This window comes from Orbilia oligospora, assembly GCF_000225545.1.
Source record: "Orbilia oligospora ATCC 24927 unplaced genomic scaffold scaffold00078, whole genome shotgun sequence".
In the NCBI taxonomy this organism is placed as follows: domain Eukaryota; kingdom Fungi; phylum Ascomycota; class Orbiliomycetes; order Orbiliales; family Orbiliaceae; genus Orbilia; species Orbilia oligospora.
This window is the reverse complement of record NW_011645635.1, coordinates 1671233-1689157: the sequence shown is the minus strand read 5'-3', so window position 1 is coordinate 1689157 and position 17925 is coordinate 1671233. Positions and strand designations below refer to the sequence as shown.

At 44.0% G+C, this 17925-nt stretch overlaps 4 protein-coding genes across 4 annotated transcripts; 2 read left to right on the top strand and 2 right to left on the bottom strand.

Moving 5' to 3' along the window:
* Positions 1–1200: 1200 nt before the first annotated feature.
* AOL_s00078g490 (uncharacterized protein) lies at positions 1201–1707 on the bottom strand (the record flags this gene model as incomplete). The annotated part of the gene is made up of 1 exon (XM_011123753.1): positions 1201–1707. One exon carries the CDS (start codon positions 1705–1707, stop codon positions 1201–1203), a length of 507 nt encoding a protein of 168 aa, XP_011122055.1.
* A 6309-nt stretch (positions 1708–8016) lies between these two features.
* AOL_s00078g489 (uncharacterized protein) lies at positions 8017–8831 on the bottom strand (the record flags this gene model as incomplete). The annotated part of the gene is made up of 2 exons (XM_011123752.1): positions 8017–8190; positions 8262–8831. The coding sequence occupies 2 exons, from the start codon at positions 8829–8831 to the stop codon at positions 8017–8019; spliced, it is 744 nt and encodes a 247-aa protein (XP_011122054.1).
* Positions 8832–12963: 4132 nt separating this feature from the next.
* On the top strand, positions 12964–13386 carry AOL_s00078g488 (uncharacterized protein; the record flags this gene model as incomplete). Its single annotated transcript, XM_011123751.1, has 1 exon — positions 12964–13386. One exon carries the CDS (start codon positions 12964–12966, stop codon positions 13384–13386), a length of 423 nt encoding a protein of 140 aa, XP_011122053.1.
* A 565-nt stretch (positions 13387–13951) lies between these two features.
* AOL_s00078g487 (uncharacterized protein) lies at positions 13952–17701 on the top strand (the record flags this gene model as incomplete). Its single annotated transcript, XM_011123750.1, has 2 exons — positions 13952–14151; positions 14470–17701. 2 exons carry the CDS (start codon positions 13952–13954, stop codon positions 17699–17701), a joined length of 3432 nt encoding a protein of 1143 aa, XP_011122052.1.
* Positions 17702–17925: the final 224 nt, after the last annotated feature.

The window sequence follows — 17925 nt, the reverse complement described above, 5'->3', positions numbered from 1 at the left end:
ATCGTATCATCTCGGGCGAAGCCAAATATGCAAATTTACAATTGAATATTTGAATTAGCTGAAATACGCATGATATATAACTCTATGCTCCAACCAATAGCCGCATGATCTTTTGTTATAAAATAACTGCGGCTTTTTGTTATAACTTCATGCATGACATATATATGGTTTCAACTTTCAGGACTTTCAAACAATGTCCAAAGTACTCTAAGCTTAGTACACTAATATCCCCGATACTTATTCACAATAGCATCTACCCACTCAGATACATATACCATAATTTTCGATTCAGGGCGCCTATTTCCCGAGCTCCTGAACTAATGGCCGGTTTCATCTACTTAGTAATTATAACCCTCTCTCTCGCGAACCGGACACCACCAAAAAGCTAACAAAAAAGGACTTCACTACCATTCCCTAACCTCTGAAGTGTTTTTTCTTGGGGAATTGCATGCCGCTTCAGATTTTGCTTTTCAGTTAATATTATTGCTACCATCGACTATTAGATTTAAGATAGCCCAGGAAGCAATGCATATTATATCCTGGCTATAATGTGATATAATCTTGGAGTCAGGGCCAGCGTACCATGTATGCAGTAGCTTCCGAATGCATGTAGCATTCGATGTTCCTAAAACCTTCTACTATAAACATATACCAAAGAGCTGGTGGTATTTACTAGCGTACACCTATATAGATCCGTGAATGACGACCGACTTTAGGGATACGCGTGAGAAAATTGGCATCTAGAAGACAAGTGAGATGAAACAATTGATACTTATAGAAATAAGAATAAATAAATACACAGGTAAGGGTAAAATGTGCAGACGTACATCAAATAAAGTGAAATCAAGCAAGTGCAAACCCCACAGGATCTTATCGAGCCATATATGACAGCATTTTAAAGCAACAGCGGCTATTCCCCGGTCTTGAGCATAGACTGCCTTAAGGCTCCTCCACCATACACGGTATTCAGTGTGATCAGAGAAGTCCTGGACATGAGACCGAGTACTATCAGGATCTAAGCACCTTTCTAAATTCTCCAGGTTCTGGACTGAATTGTGAGATACCTTAAAACTTCAATGGCCATATATGCCTGGCCTCCCTTTTCGCTTGCCTACCTCCTTTCAAGGTACACTAGCCATAGCGCCATGGCCGCGGATCCCGAGATCACGATACCTTCTCCAGTATACCACCTTATTTCCTCTACTTAAATTGAGCACCCGGACTCTCGGCGCCGGCGTCTGACTCGTCAGTATATATACCTCTACCGAGGTCTCGCCTGAGAAGTCCATCACGGCCTCCGCTGCCACCCTCCTGGTTCGGCCCCGGCCAGCCATCCGATAAGAATAAATTTTCCCATATAGGATCCTCTCTTCTTCGCTCTCTCTCCTCTCGCAGGTCGTTTGCGTATAAAACCGATTCCCAGAAAGCTTGAGGATTATTCATATCAAGCTCCTCCGCATAAAGTTGATCGAGTGGGTCTTCAATTGGCCCAGATTCTATCATCTCTGCAATTGAACCTGGTTGCGGATCCTGAGAATTAGTGGTGCCAGCCCAGACCCAGTCTGCATTCGCAGGATGGTTGCGAATGAAGCTAGGTATTTGGTTGATGGCATTGTCGTACTCTTCTTGAGGTACATTTGGATCGCGCTGTGGTTGCCCCAGCTGTCTGAAACAGGCGCAAACTAGATATAGATAAATATAAAACATGTTAACAGGGCAAGTTTATCAGCACCGAAATATTATCACCATATACACGTATCCGACCCAAGCCGTACAAATCGTAGATATTATAAGGTTTGATATGACTAGGTTTGTTTCTAGGAATCCCAAAGAACATTTACATGCGGGATAGACCCCTTCATAAACAGTAGTACCGGATGGGCTTTTTATTAATGGTTCGAATAAAACTTACGGTAGATGTCAGCGCAAGTGCGTGCAATTATCTCCGATCTACAACCCGGCCTCGTGCTCCTCACTCCAGGGCTAAAGGGAATAATTTCCCCTGATGTTGGATCGCATCTGCAGTCTAATCTACAACGGGAATGATTGGCTAAAACTCTGTTTCGTACCACTGGCCCTCTTGTATAGTCATTGATATCGGCAAAGGTGCTTTCCACGCGTTGCCTAACATCTGTGCTTACAGTATGACTGCGAGTGCCCGCCACTATTGCATGCCAGTTGGCCAAAACCCGATTCGACGTACTGCATATGATTCGGAATCCGCCGTCATAAAAGAAATCCGGAGGGAGCACCCGTTTGTAAAGGGTGAAATTACCCGTATCTTTATAAAAACCTGAAGACGGCTCTTGTAGTGACGGTGAAGGTAGAGCTTGGCTCCCTATCACGGATATAAAACCTACCCAAAGGAAATTTGATGTGCATATGTATGTCCTCATGGTTCGTTTTCTCCTGCCACCTACAGCGGTGCAACGTCCTTCCGGTGGATATATACCTATAAGCCGAGTAAGGGAAATCGTTAGTTTTCTAGGACGGAAATTTAGTTTCAAGCCTACTTTAGGGTGATGAAGACGTCTTATTTAACTAAATAAAGCGTCTGGAAATTAAAAAGGATCCCAAAGGGCCATAAAAATCCCCTACCAGTGTATGTATTTGTCTGCGTATGTGCGCGCGTGTGCACCGGTGGATGGACACTGATAAGTCCAAGGTATATCTATAAATATACCTGAAGTTAATTTGATAAACTTAGCCAACTGGTTCAGACCAGCTAACTGGTAGGTAGCGATGCACCAGGTGGAGTATATATATATGTCTACAAATTTCTGAGTATAGTTTCGATCGTAGATATATGTATAATAAAGTGACTACAAGTCATGATCACATTGTAGTCATACCACTGTATTAAATGTGAAATGTTAAACTTTGCGTCCGAACCATGATAGAATACTATATATAATTAATTTAAATTAAAGCTTGTACGCATTTATATTTAGCCTGACCAACAAAACATGTTACTCCCATGCGCCTGTTGGTTTGGTACCTGAGAAGCCAAGCGCTCACTTCCTGACCAACAAAACATGTTACTCATGTGTGCATTGTAGTTTGGTAATCAGAGAAGCCAGGCGCTCACTTCCTGACCAAAGAATAAAGGTGGGTGAATCGTGATATATAGTTCGGCGACATTCAAACGACCTGCTACATATTACGTTTTGAGTATTTTGGGGGTTGAGTTCAATGTATCCCGGTTACTCGTAGTCACGTAGCTGTTCATATGCCACAGAACAGTGACAAGTACCCTATTAATACTCTGATCCTCCAATATATTACGATGTCTGCGTCGCTCAGACTTTGTTTCGTGTACGGACATCTATATATCGACTTAGTTTATGGCTAACAATATAATAACCTTGTCTCGTACCTAGACTTGGAAATAATAACCCCCCTGCAGAAATATATAAAACAAACGACATAACGGACAACCAAAACCAAAAGCTCGATACTACAATTAATTTGCAGAGCACGGAAACTCGGTTCCACGAGAACAAAGCTTCTATATAACGTTTGTGGCACAAAAGCAAGGCTGTGGGATATTCAGCAAAGTTACATCACAATGTTGTAACCCAAGGATATTCAAAGTGTACGTATACAGGCGTAGTCTTTAAGTGGGTTTGGGGTATAAGTATCGTATCAATAACACCATAAGAAATGAAGTTTGGTCGTAAAACTCCCTTGATCAATTGATGCAAGTTATATTACGGTGAGCTCAGCCAAAACGAAAACATTGTTTATCTGGGATTCCAGCTTAGCTTTGGGTCTTCTGATAAATTGAATTCAGGTTGAAGGTAAGGCATCTTCCATAGAGTGCCCCGACTCCAGGGAGAAGTTGTATCAAACTTATGTAATCTACAAGTGTGTGGCCCAAGGGTGTATCATAAACTTACCAAAAATCCCTAAAAGTGCTTTATGATAACACGCATTAAATACTACCGCGCCAACTGGGAGAGTTTCGATAATTACCATTCAAACCACCTACCCAACCACCGACAAACCTATTCAACTAGTTACTAAACTGCATTAACGTCAAATACTGATACAATTGCTAGCACTAAACTATTTACCAAACCGCCAACAGCTAGACAGGTGGTTTAAAGCTGGCATGCTAGCAACTGCGCATACATGTATACAGTGTAACAACTACTAGTACTTAGACAGCAGTTCAATAACTCTCAAACACGCCAGCTGCGAAATAAAGAAATATACCGATAGCTATCATAGAAGGTAAGCAGGTACCTCACTAAATCCGCGTAAGCAAGCCGGTATACTAGGCAGGCCCGGAACTAGTAGAAATATTACATAATGACTGCAGCATGCAACGATTAAACTCATATATAACACCTTAACTCAGATCTACAAATTTAACGCGCGTACGGTAAATATGTAGTCGGGTTAAGGGTCGCAGGTGCGTATTGATTTCACGTAAATTCGAACATGGCACTTAACTTAATATATCTCCAATATTTTACAGCGGATCAGCTAGGAGCTATATATGATCTTTGTTTTTTCAGATTCGATTGCATCAATTGATTTTAAGCTAAGAGCTCTTTGTCTATAGCTGCCTTCCTACCTCGGTTTTCTTCATCATGTTAGGTTTGGGAAGTTCGTTAGTAATCATGACAATATAGCCCGCTTGGCTGGACTAGCACGGATAAAAGGTACAAGCTACCACTAGCATATCTCTCGATTAAAAGCTTCTTCTTGAATTATGTATATCAGAGCACGTCAATACATGCAGGGGGTCGTCAAATATACCGGTATAACCCCCCATCAAGAGTAAATTGGAGAGCAAACTACGAAGCAAAACGGGTGCAATTTCGTGCAAGAAGAAGCCTCAAAGAGTACGCCTTCAATAGGCTCAGCTCTCGTAAGGCCATTAACTCAGCGGACAAAATCAAGGATCTTTGAATCTATAGGTGAGAGACAGTACCACGGACAAGCCCAAGGTTTAGACCTCCAATGAAATGGCTCACAAACTCTTCTAAATCGAATTGGTGGTTTACGCGGCTTTAAGCTTTAGTTTCCATTTTTGCCCACAAGATTAGCCTCCGATAATCGATCCTCGTTTTCTCGAGTTTTGATCTTATCTCCAGCCCCCCTAAAACGAAGGTAGGCGGGTATAGAGTATTAAATTGTATATATTCAAGCGTATATCCCACAATACTCAGATTCGAGGCTAACAATACCCAAGGCTGTAGCCGAATTCGTGACATTCAAAAACCAACCTCAAGAATTCAAGTAAGTATCCCGGCTTTGGAACCAGGCCTTCCGAAGAGTTAGAGAGCAGTAAATGATCAACCTCGCGCACCAATCTCATGCAGATGAGTGCTTGTCATCTAAATTCTAGCTACCGGCCCCTACGTGTTCTCAAATCGGGATCGGGATCGCACTGATCATATGTATAGTTATATGTGCTGTCATGCACCCCATGAGCTGGACTATTGCCTCCGCGATTGGAGGTTGCCCCAGAAAAGCCCCGAGATATCTGTGCATGTTGCATTCATATCGAACCCACAAAGCCTTAAACGTGGAATGAATTATCCTCGTAGCGCGAGTTCCATACCTGAAAAGGTATCCAGCTCATACCTTTATGCATATATGACGCAACAAGATGCAGAAAAAAGCCACTGCAGAGTGGTCAATGCCTTCGAACATGCCCCTTGCTCCATCGTGGTTCCAATCATGATATCAACCTAAACTACACTATCGATTTTAAGTTAGATGTTCTCAAAGCTTTAAAGCTCAGACCAGATACGTCCTCCAAAGAACTTGATTTAGGTATATTATGCAAGGAAGGGATGTGCCAGCTAGTGCTATCCCTATCTTTCGACTGAGGGTGAATTTAATAGTTAAGCGCTCCCATTAATCCTGAGTCCCCACTAAGACAGTTGTCCCACCCCGATCATGCACGATCGGCTTTTTCGAATCGAATATTGGTTAATTGGTGTCATGAGGTCCACGGTCTAGTTCCTAATATATCTGTACCTTTCGAACTTGAGACCTCACCAATCAAAATAATGATATCACATTCAATACCTAGAACAGCTATTGCGCTGAGTCAGAATACTCTATTGGTTTTTAGCGTGCGAAGGCAAATGCCGTAGCCAGTATTCCTACTCAGTCCGCTATATATATGAAAAATTAAATTAAATTAAATTAAATTATTTTTTGAAGAGTAGATCAATAGAGGTGTGTGTTATTATATATCTCGCGTGTGTGGACGTCGACGTCTACCAATCATTCGATAAGGCATCTACGAACATCACCTGAACATCAACAACTTAACTCCGCGAAAATGATATCAACCAATCTTATAGCTTATGCACAGCGTTATGAGATCCCAGGATTTCGATGTCTCCAGATTGTGGCGAGAGTTATTGCACATAGCGTATTACCCTGAGGCGCGCGCGCGACCAATCAGACCGCGAAAAAATATACATTCCTCAACACCCAAAAAAGACATAATACAGATTAGACAGGTCGTGCCATATATATACATCTACAAGATTCAAAAGTCCGAATTCGACGCGAAAGGTAACCATTTTCTCCCTATAATATAACATAATCGTCCAAAGCGAAGTTCTGGCGTGCAACTCCTGGCCTGCTTGCCATATGCATACGTTCCAACTAGGCTGCGCAACAACTCAATGCTAGCCAATCAAAATGCAATACAGCTTCGAGGCCTGGGTGAGCTGATCGCACTCGCTTATACACAATTGACTGACTTGGAGCTAGGAACTCCGAAGGGCAGTATCTTATTATTGGCTGAGGGCATCGGATCTCAGCTCATCTCATCTCAAAAATGTTCTAGAAGAAAGATAGGATGAATCGGATTTAATCTTAGAGATTAAATCCATTAGGAACAACTATCCTACGATCGCATTTGTAGGTATTCTAAAATTCTGCTATGCAAACCAGGCCTTCTTCGACATCCAGGTATCGCCAAAGCAATGCTTGCACAAACATGACAAGCAAACCCGCGCTTTAATTTCGGTTTTACCGCCAAGGCAACAGACAATCAAGGAACCACATGACACAGGTCAATTGACTTATTAGGAATGGTGCAACCCGTGCCGTCCCGTCTATGCTGTGCGAGGAAAGAGAAAAAAGAGAGATGTTACAAAATTACGCGGTTCGATCAAATGCGGAAAATCTGAAGAACTAAAGGATCAAGTACGATTGAGATATTTCGACAAACTCTATTCTTACAACTGACAAGGCTTTAAAGGATCGGATAGAAGGAGGAACAAAAAATGAAGGGAGGGATTAGAAATTCTAGGATCCAATCTCGCTATAAACCCAGCGGCTGGATCAGGGGAAAGAGGTTTGAGGAAGCTTAGAATAGTTTCATGGGCAAACCACGGTATCCCGACGGGAGATGAGGTAAGACGAGACAATCGGTAGCTGTGGTCTCGGAAACCCCAGGCGCAATTAGGACCCGAAGGACGGGTTTCGGAAAGCTATGCCACCGAGTGTGTTCCACAACTTTGTCCCATACTGAAGTAAAAGAAGAAAATGATATCCACATCATTAAAAAATCGCAACCAACACCTTAAGCAAAGGACAAAGCAGGCGTTGAAAAGGAAAAGAAGAAAATTTTGCAAAAAGCGCCGCTTTGTTTTCAATATGTGAGGTTGCTTGCTCCCAAAACTCCAAATATATGATATGATTTCAACGTGAAGAGAAAAAAATGATCGAGAGAAATGATTGGAAGAAATGTTAGAATGGAACTCAGAAATCGTCTCGCTGAAGATCAAGATGAATAGATAGCAAAGCATGTGGCAGAGAAAGCAGTGTCTATAGCATTGTTCGTTTCAAGTCGTGCATGGTCGTGAAAATTAACGGAGTTTTTCCTTTTTTGTTTTTTGGGTAAATTTTGTTTTGTCGTAGCAAGGATAGCAAAGATTCATGAAGATTGGGTATAATAGGATCATTTGGTCGTTAGAGTCGTAGGATTGCGAAGGAAAAAATTTTGCGGGTTTTTATTTGGGACCAGAAATCCTACTAGAGACCGTGCAGGATCCTACTAGCTTCCTGCAGACGCTCTAGTTGGCGCTGTATATCAGGGTGAGCCGTCGAAGACATAGGACTTGTTGGAAGGCTATCCAAATCTTTGATAACCCGGCTACCAATGTCCACCATCCTGACACCTGACTCAGCGTCTGTAGAGGAATTAACCTGCGTCATTGTCCCATGTTTAGCAATCCGGTTCGACGAGGAAGGGTAAAGAAGCAATCGACGGGACCTACCCAAGAAAAGAGATCTTGTGAAACTGTTGACGTTTGCCTTTTGTGGATGTATTGTTTGGGTGTTTCAAAGACCTCTTCATCTCCCTTGTGATCCATATCTACTAAATCTTTCATACTCCATCTTCTCATTGTATTGCTGACTTTGGTTCGAGAACCTGGCAATGCCGGTTGCTGAACGGGGGTTTCCGTTCCACTCATATCCCAGTCACCCTCAATATCTACATCGGAAGCATCCGTTGAAAGGCTAGAACTGCTCGGATCACGTCGGAGAGCTACGGGACGCGGTTGGAGGTGTTGTTGCTGTTGTTGTTGCTGTTCCAACTTCATCTTCAACAGGAGCTCTGGCGGTGGTGGAGCTGGAGGGAGTATGTACACGGAGCCGCCATTGTGCAATCCATGAAGATCAGGAAGAATAGAAGAAAGGTCCGCGGTAGACTCTAACGCATTGAAAGCCGCTGCCGGAATTAGTGCAGGGCGTCGGGAATGCCGTGCACGACCCGGAGATATCGTTGCAGCCTTCAAGGTAGATTGGATGCTTACGTCGGGCCGGCGAGGGGAGTAATTGGACATGGCGACCTGTGAGAAGGAAGGGATGAAAATCTAGGCAGATGCGGATGCGATTGGTGCTGTGGAATGGACGGTGGCGGGAGTAGCAGAGGCAAGTCGTACGAAGGATCGGGGATGGTCACGACGGAGACGATGGCAAAAAGTCCTAAGTATCGAAAGCTCGGTAACTGAAAGAGTAGAGGAAGATTGTCTTGGATGCGATGTAAGGACACCTGCAGGAGCCAGATGCAGGATGATGTAGTTTTAGCAATTAGCAAGCTTATGATGATATGAAGCAGATGGACGATGAGCATTGATTTCGCAGCTCTCAGGAGACGTTTTACCGGAGCTGTGGAGAGCTCGTTCTGGAAACGGCTAACCGTGTCGCCTCAGATTTCCTAATATGTCAAGTCCAACACAACACATTTCATATATATACGTCAAGGGTATATTTCTATCACATGATTATGAATGATCATGCAATGACCGTTGGAATATATGATTCTGAGGCTACTTTGATTTAACTATAATATGGGGCATGGTTGTCTTCTAGGGATATAAATCTGGGGTATCGATACGTGTACTCTAAACTAAATGTTGTTGCACATCAAGAACGTTACGATGCTTCAGTGACGCGGCGCCTGGCCTGAGAACTTGAACGTGTACCGTTAGAAGTAGTCTTAGAAATGACAGTTGCTAGTAGAAAGTTATATCACAACTGAAAGCAAATAGTCGAGGCGACCAGATCCGTGTACGAGCTAATCTACAAAAGTGAAGTATATCTGCTTTGTGATCGATTTTGGCTCTGTGTAGCTCTATGAAACTATGTATATGCATTACGACACGTATATGGTGCCATTTGTGTCGCATCCAAGTAAGGCTTCTAACTGCCTGATGATACATCGACAGCTTACCCGGTCGTCCGCGAAGGCTGCAGGTAGTCTGGCCTACTATGGTAAGTCGTTTTCGTAAGGCCTCCAGGCAGACATGGAAATAGTAAGGCGGCATGGTTGTTTTGGCATCCGCGTTCTAATAGTTACGGTTGTAATATCAAGTTTTATACTCGACTCCATTGGATCCCTCCATTCAATATGACGAATTCGCGAAGGGATCTTATTACCTAGTAACGACAAGAGATACCGGAAAGAGTTATCCTGTAAATATCAGAACCTAGCTGAAGGAGGGTACAATAGCTATGGGATTAAGTACTTAGATTACTTAAATCCAAATAGTGAGTAGGCTTTAGTATGAAACTAGAGTGATATTGGCTGCGCTAAAGCGCGAAGCTCAGCCCTCGACCCATAGCCGAGCTGATCATTATAACCGAATTCATAAAAGATAATTTTAGACTGTGTCAGAAAAGTAATCATATGAGCCTATCATTTGTCACTGGGGAGAAGCAGGCATCTACTATTGCAACTCTGATCCATAGACCCATGCATAGACTAAATGCAAATGTTCATGTAGATGGGGTACGTGTATGAAACCGACTTTTATCTAGGCGTACATACTTACGTAGGTCCCATCTGCGACAAAAGTGAAATGTGTTGAATTGCGGTATGTGAATTAGTTGTCCTTTTTAGGGAGTACTTTCCATCCCGACTTACACCCATGCTACCGGTCAATTCAAGAGACGGTTTAATCAAATATCACCGCCATGATACTATAATTAATCTTTCCTAAAGGTTGTGGAAGCAGGAAGAGACGCAGTCGTTGAGTTGTTGTTGCATTATCACTGGTCAAGTTGTCTAGTGTGTTGTACTCACCTTGTATGTTACACGAGATCTTTTACTTGTCAGACCAACGTCCGGATCTACCCGGTCTGGCAGACATTTTGACGCTACGTGGTGGAAGGTAGCTAGTAATATTCCATATCGTTTGCTTCACAAATATTGCGTTCTGAGTAGATGGGTTTATGTATGTTATGACGGGGCTAGAAAATTCAAATCTGAGTCAAGTTTCTGAACATAGTAATTATAAGCTATCCGTGGATCTGTAAATTGATACAAACGTTTAACCGTTATTATAAGCTTGTGCGGGAGCTTTTGGTTGAATTGAGTGCTATAGTAAGGTAGTTTCGTTAGTACTAGTACCGTGTCCCAAAAAGATGAAATAGGAAATACGTTCTTCGGAAATCCTGGTATTCATCGATTCAGCCATTGCATGATAGCGACGCAATTACGCAATTAAACCAATTCCTTCTTTTGCAAAATCCGAGAACGAGACCATATTACTAGTACTATTACCTAGGTATTCGTGACCGTTCACAGATAGTATACGCATGAATATTAATCCCACACTACAAGATCTTAAAATAGAGACTTGCACCCGCCCTGCGCTCGCCCGCCAGATTAAACAAGTTACGTTTAACCTAGCTTCACTTTGCATTGTGTGGCTACATAGCCTTGGTTAGTTTTAAATTTTATCGGATACACATAAAGAAGTTCAAGATAAGGGGATTTATTCGCTATGATTTCAACAAGCGCCAACCCCTGTCAGGTCAGCTCGTCATAGAATATTCAGGGTCAGATATATATCTACGATACGGCCGTTGACAGAAGGGTCTATCTGACTAGAATGTTAACAAAAAGAAGGGGCCTATAGCACTTGATAATAAGTTCGAAGCCGCAAGAGAAGTCAATATGCAAAGATGTTTGATAGGTAAATGTTGTCTGGGTCTAGCCTCGAATCGTCTGGGTCTAGGTATTCCTTTTCGCTAGCTTTGTGTGTACTCAAGTATGTATACCTAGGACACATATCTGCATAGATCTAGAGTCAACGCTAGTATTTGTCAGGCATCCAATAGATAAGAGTCGAGTCTCGATATATCTAAACTTTGCATAAAATTTTAAATCTGGGGGGCCGAATCTGCAGGCGTCAGGCCATCCAAATCCAAGCCAAGCTCTACGACACTAAATATTCGAATCAGGGACCAAACATCAGAATATTATACTCAAATAATCAATATTAATCATGTTTAAAACTTCCTCCATACAAACCAGTTGTCGTGAAAGCTCTAGCCTCGAGACCAGGCGCAGATGTGAGGGCAGAGCCAGGTGTGTTGTGTTGTTGTGTTGTTGAAAGAGTTTGATTTTCGTGCAACGGGTTGACACTCGTTAGCCAGCGTTGCACGCTCGTCCCGTCATCTTGGACAATTGTCTGCACAGCCTTGAATTCAACCCAGCCGCCCATGCAACCCAGCCGCTCAATCGACCAAGGCAGGTATAGTATGGTCATCGGACTGATGGGATTGGCGGAGAACAAACTCCTCTACAGTTATACTATCTCAATAGATTTCGTATCGATTCCATGCAAACCGTTAACCCCGCATTGGTGTCCTAATGTTGTGCGGACGTATGTAAATTGTGGCTTTCGAGAACTGAGACATTGGCCCGCTATAGCGTATAGCGCTAGCCGAATCGATCGAACGGCAAGACCAGATACCAGACTGCCGGACCTATGTACGTCGACTGAATGACTCCTAGAAATCATGCAGGTAAATTAAAAATCTTGATTGAGGCTCTTATCAGCAAGCGGCCTGTCGCCGTAGACCGATAGCCTGCACTTTTTTACCAAGGCTGGCTCGATGTCTATATATTCAAGGCTTAGAACTAGTGTTTTTGGTTTCGAATTTAATAGGAGGATTCGAGTTGGTGTTTCAACCTGCAAACTTGCCTACCGAAGCACATACTCTTGTGCGGGAGCACGTCTTAGCCCAAACGGACCGGTAGAGGCTTTTCGTTGGGTCACCATTCACGGTCGAGTCGACAAGAAAGCCTTTTGGATTTATTTTAATTTGGATAGCAAGAATAATTCCCATATCCTACGCCTTCTGGTTCCGATGAGAAAAGAGAAGAGGATTGGTTAGTCACCTGACGATATCGGCGGAATACCGTCAGCCCTTTGCCTTTCTGCAAGATCCCAGGTACTTAACTTTTGATTTAACTGATCCTTCGTAATACAGAAATTCGACTGCGATCGACCTAATTCCTTAATGATGGCCAGAAGTAAGTTCCCGCTAGAATGCTGAGGGTTAATAATTTTTGGGGGAGCACCTAGCAGCAAATTTCTGGGAATTGAGGATGGACTCGAGTAGCAAGTAAAAACTGGAGTCGGGCCTTCGCGTTGGTTCGCGAACCTGAAAAGAAAAGCAAATATGTTCCCAGCGCGAGGTTTGACGCACGCTCATGCAAACATCCTTCACCGGTTTGCACACCATGATCAAATGAAAGCGACCAGCCTCAAATGGAGCTTTGCTTCGCATCTTGAATGGATGAACAAAAAAAGTGTATATAGCTCCATCGTCCGTGTTTACAGTACCACTTTTTTACTCCAAGCAAAACATTACTTTCCATCGATCCACTTTTACAAAGAAAGCCCAAGACCTTTTGATTTACACACCCAATCTTCTTATAACAAGCTCATCAAATATCCCTTGACTGGATATCAACTGGTAAAGTTGATACCGCACCCATATTTTGCCTTAGTGTCTGTCTATAGAAGTAAGTGCAAGGCTTGCGGCTGTCGCTCTCTTCCAAAAACCCCCGCACCCCGCGCGCGAAGATATCAAAATATCTAGGGGTCCGAGAGTGGCCGCTACATGAATCACAGGCTTTCGAATTTGAGATCCTTATGATTCTCGATCCTGGCACTAGCAGTACTTGAATGAGTATACCGATTTGTGGTACGCACACGAATGGTCGAGGACGAGACTCATCAACTTGAAGATTTCTTATATTTGTCGGAGGTGCCACGCCTTCTACCACACAAACACCCTCCAAAATATTGTAAAGGCAACGTAGCCATTTTTGAACCACTCGCCCAACAGACCAGACCAATACATCCGCGCGAAATCCAGAGCAAAAGGGGGATTACTGGGAGTATTTTCGGATTCCTGGATAGAAGGTATCTACTGGATTTCAAAAGCGTGAACACACGGTATGTGCTGAATATCACGTGACTCGAACCCAAAGTCAAATATGCATATTAGCTACTTTGACACTTTGCGTAAAATCAACGATATTGACGTGTTTGCGAAACTTACTAGATAAAACAATTCGACTTCGCAGCATTTAACTTCAAAATTTTATATTTTTTTATTTTACTCCCTTAGAACTTAGCTAAGACGTAAATTCCCTATAAAAATGGGCCCCGAGCAAAATGATGCACCTTTGAGCCCGACCGCCGGGCCGGATATCAATTCTCGGTTCCAGGCTGGTATGAGGGATAGCAGGGCAAAAATTGCCTGTCAACACTGCAGATGGACCGGGTCGAATTTGCCGCGGCATATGGCTGAAGAGCACGGGAATCCCGTGATAAGGCAGGAAGGCACTGATGATCTGAAGTATGTCAAGATCCCCTTCCCTGATTTTGTGGGTTTATCGTTTGGTAAACGAAACTGGAGGGAGAATCGAGTGATTGGGCAGGCGAAGGAGCTGGGTTTATATAAAGAAATCTGTTGGTGGGGAAGTAAAGACGGGAGCGGTGGCCGTAGCATTAGCTATGCATCGTCCGCCCCGTCTTTACTGCATCATCCCAGCCAGCCATCACCCACCCACGGCTATGCCCATTACTCTGCCCTTCCGACGTTTACCGACACCTACCCTCTTCCTTCTATGTACCCCAGAATGAACAAGAAGCCGCTAACCAGAAATACCTATAGGACTTTCAATATACCTGCTGCTGCTGCTGCTGCTGCTCCCGCCTCGTTTGGGCCGGCGCCTCAGGCACAAGCGGAAGATTCTATGCAGATAGATGAAACTTCTGCTGTTTCTTCGACTACCCCTGCTACAGCCCCTACGGCTAGGCCACCTAGGCGCAAACCTGTAGCTAGTGGTGGGCGTCGTGTCGACTCAGTAGACCCGGATTTCGTCCGAAGTCCTCGTCGGGGAGGTTCCCAGGTCGCTGGTGGTGGGCGGCTTTATGACCCAAGGAGTGATTCGATCAAGCCTTCGGCTCAATCATCATCCCGACCTACTCAAGCCCAAAGGGCTCAAGTTGCTTCACCGAGTTCACCTCGGACAGCTCCAAGGCCATCCAATCAGACCTCAAGAAATCCAGTACCTCCTACAGGTCCTAATGCCCTTATTATAAAGAAGCAACCTGTTGATGCTCCTGCCCCTGCTATTACTACCACTACTACTACTCGATCACCTCCACCTCAAGGCTCTACATCTCTCCCTTCGCTTCCTATTGTCCAAAATTCTTCTGATGCAGATGAGTCTGAGCCTCAACAACCTACAGAATTAATTCTTCAACCAGAAACACGGCCTATCTCCCAGGAGCAGTTAGTTGCAGAAGTTAAAGGCATTTATGCCGGCCTTGTAATGGTTGAAGCCAAATGTATCGAAGTCGACTCAAAGCAAGCCGCCGCAGCTACTCAAGGCATCAAGCAAGTACCTCCACTCAACAATGATCAATGGCAAGCCTTGATTGCTTTGCACCGAACACTTTTACATGAACATCATGATTTTTTCCTGGCCAGCCAGCACCCTTCAGCTGCGCCGTCTTTGAGGAAACTCGCTACTAAGTATGCTATGCCAGCACGTATGTGGCGTCATGGCATTCATAGCTTTCTAGAACTGTTGAGGCACCGTCTCCCAGAAAGCTTTGAACATATGTTGGCGTTCATATATCTTGCCTACTCCATGATGGCCCTCTTGTATGAGACCGTTCCTGCATTTGCGGACACATGGGTAGAATGTTTGGGGGATCTTGGACGTTATCGCATGGCTATCGAAGAAGGAGATCCTCGTGACCGTGAGGTTTGGATGCACGTCTCCAGGTTTTGGTACTCTAAGGGTACTGACCGACAACCTCACGTTGGACGTCTCTATCACCACCTAGCAATTCTCGCCCGCCCGAATATTCTCCAACAATTATTTTTTTATTGCAAAGCTTTGGCAGTAGCTCAGCCATTCTCTGCTGCTCGCGAGAGCATTTTAACCCTATTCGACCCTACAGCGCTTAAGGAACAAGATGTCGAAGGAAATCAATCCGCTGATGCAGTTTTTGTCCTCTTACACTCCATTTGTTTTACCGTAGTCAACCAAGATGCCTTTGCCGAGAAGAAAGATGAATATTTGGAACTACTTGACAAGAAGATCTCTCTTTCAAAGCTCAAATTCAAGGTTCCTGGCGTGTATATTGCGATCTGTGGGATTGCCAGTTTGTTTCAATACAACCTCAAAGACGGAAGGATGAAATTGGCTACAACTGCCAAAGAAAACCAGAAGGCTACCGCTGATGCCGAAGCAGCCTATAAAAACACCATCCAGAATAACCCGGAGAAGGAGAATCTTCTTCCACCCGGCCCCGTCATCGATGGCTATAATCCTAAAGATGCTTTACTTACCCAACCTCCAGATCTAGATCCTTCTGTTTCTTTCGACATTTCTCTTACTCACGCGCAGGAACTTGCTTTCGACATCCTCTCTCTTTTCTTCGACCGTGACAACGATGCAGCAGTCCAACCGCATATACACGTCTGGCTTGTTTTCCTTGATTACCTTAAGCATTATCCTGAGGGGATGGCGTTGGTCGTTAAGACCTTCCCTTGGGAAAAATTGGCGGAGTACGGAACTGCCCTCCTTAAGAAAAACAAAAATAACGAGTCCATTCTTGAAAAAATCCAAGCTAGTGGCACATTCCCAGTTGCTCAAAAGGGTATCCGGCCACTTCCAGAGGAATATATGATGCGTGGACTTGAGAGCGCCAGACGCTACTTCCCATACGGTTACTTCAGCAAAATGGTAGATGATGATGAACGGCTGATCGAGCTCCCGTCGATGGGTGCCGTCCGTGAGGAAAAAATGCTTTGGCTTATGGTTAGGTTTGCAAACTATGGTCCATGGATTCAATTTGACCCCGTTAGATGCAGCTTCAGTGTTTCCAATGGGTTAAAGGCTCTCTTGCATAATTATACTGCTCAGCCAACTGATACATATGAACCTTCATCTATCATGGAGGAAGATGACTCTGATGTTGAGATGGATATGAGTTCTGCAACTATGGCTGACGACGAGGAAGAGAGCTTCGACGAAATTGAAAATCCAGAGCTTACTCAGCTCCTTGCTCAAAGACGAGAACTCAGAAAACAGTTGAATGATCCAATTCCTACCGTCGAGCAAGAGAAAAAAGCCAAGAAATCCGACACCTTCTCCTCCGAATCCTTTAAACCAGATGTCACTACTGTAGTCGTGGACACGAACAGTTTGGTTAAGTACCTTGATATCTTCAAAAAAATGCTCGAGGGGAATCAATGGTCAATTGTTCTGCCATACTCAGTGGTCACAGAACTCCAAGGCCTCCAACGCAATGAAGGCAAAATTTCCGAAACCTCGCAACAAGCCCTCACTCTAATCAACCAAGCTTTGGTCGAAAAACGCAAACTACGTGTTGTTACCGCCAAACAATCCGCCATCACCAATGTTAGTAGCCAGTTCAAAGAACTAATCGACGACTATAGCGAAGAAGGTCGTAAGAATTTGGATGATATTATCATTGAAACCGCGAAAGCCCAAGGGGAGATCTCGGCCAAGAGATTTAACCCAAATGACGCCAACAATGAGCTTCGACCGGTGGTACTGATAACTGATGACGCGGTTATGAGGGTTAAGGCAATTACTCGAGGAGTCGCATCCGTTGGCACCAAGCAATGGGTCAAATATATATCCCCACCAGACGCAGATACTCAACGACGAATTGCAAATACCTATCTTAGTCTGGTAATGAAGCACCCACGGCTTGATAAAGACCGTGTTTATAAGGCTGCACAAGAAGCTAGGGGGGACGAAAGCGGAGCGACGAGTCTTTTACGCAGGGATATGAGTATGAAGAAAAGGCGGGCTCGAGCACAAATGGAGCGGTATAGACAGCACGGGGTACCGTGCTAACCCCGGCTTTCGGTGTTTGGCATCTGGGGCTGGACCCTAGATGCCTACACTTTATATTCTTTCAAAACTGGATTTCAGAAGTCGCCTCCAAGGGGCTATTCTTGTGGGACCAACTTTTAATCTTAGTATGATTGGGCATAGGATAGTACTATAGTATGGATACTCGATGCTATTATTTTTAAAAACGCAACGCTAATCCTTCTGGAATCCCTGGAGTTAAAACT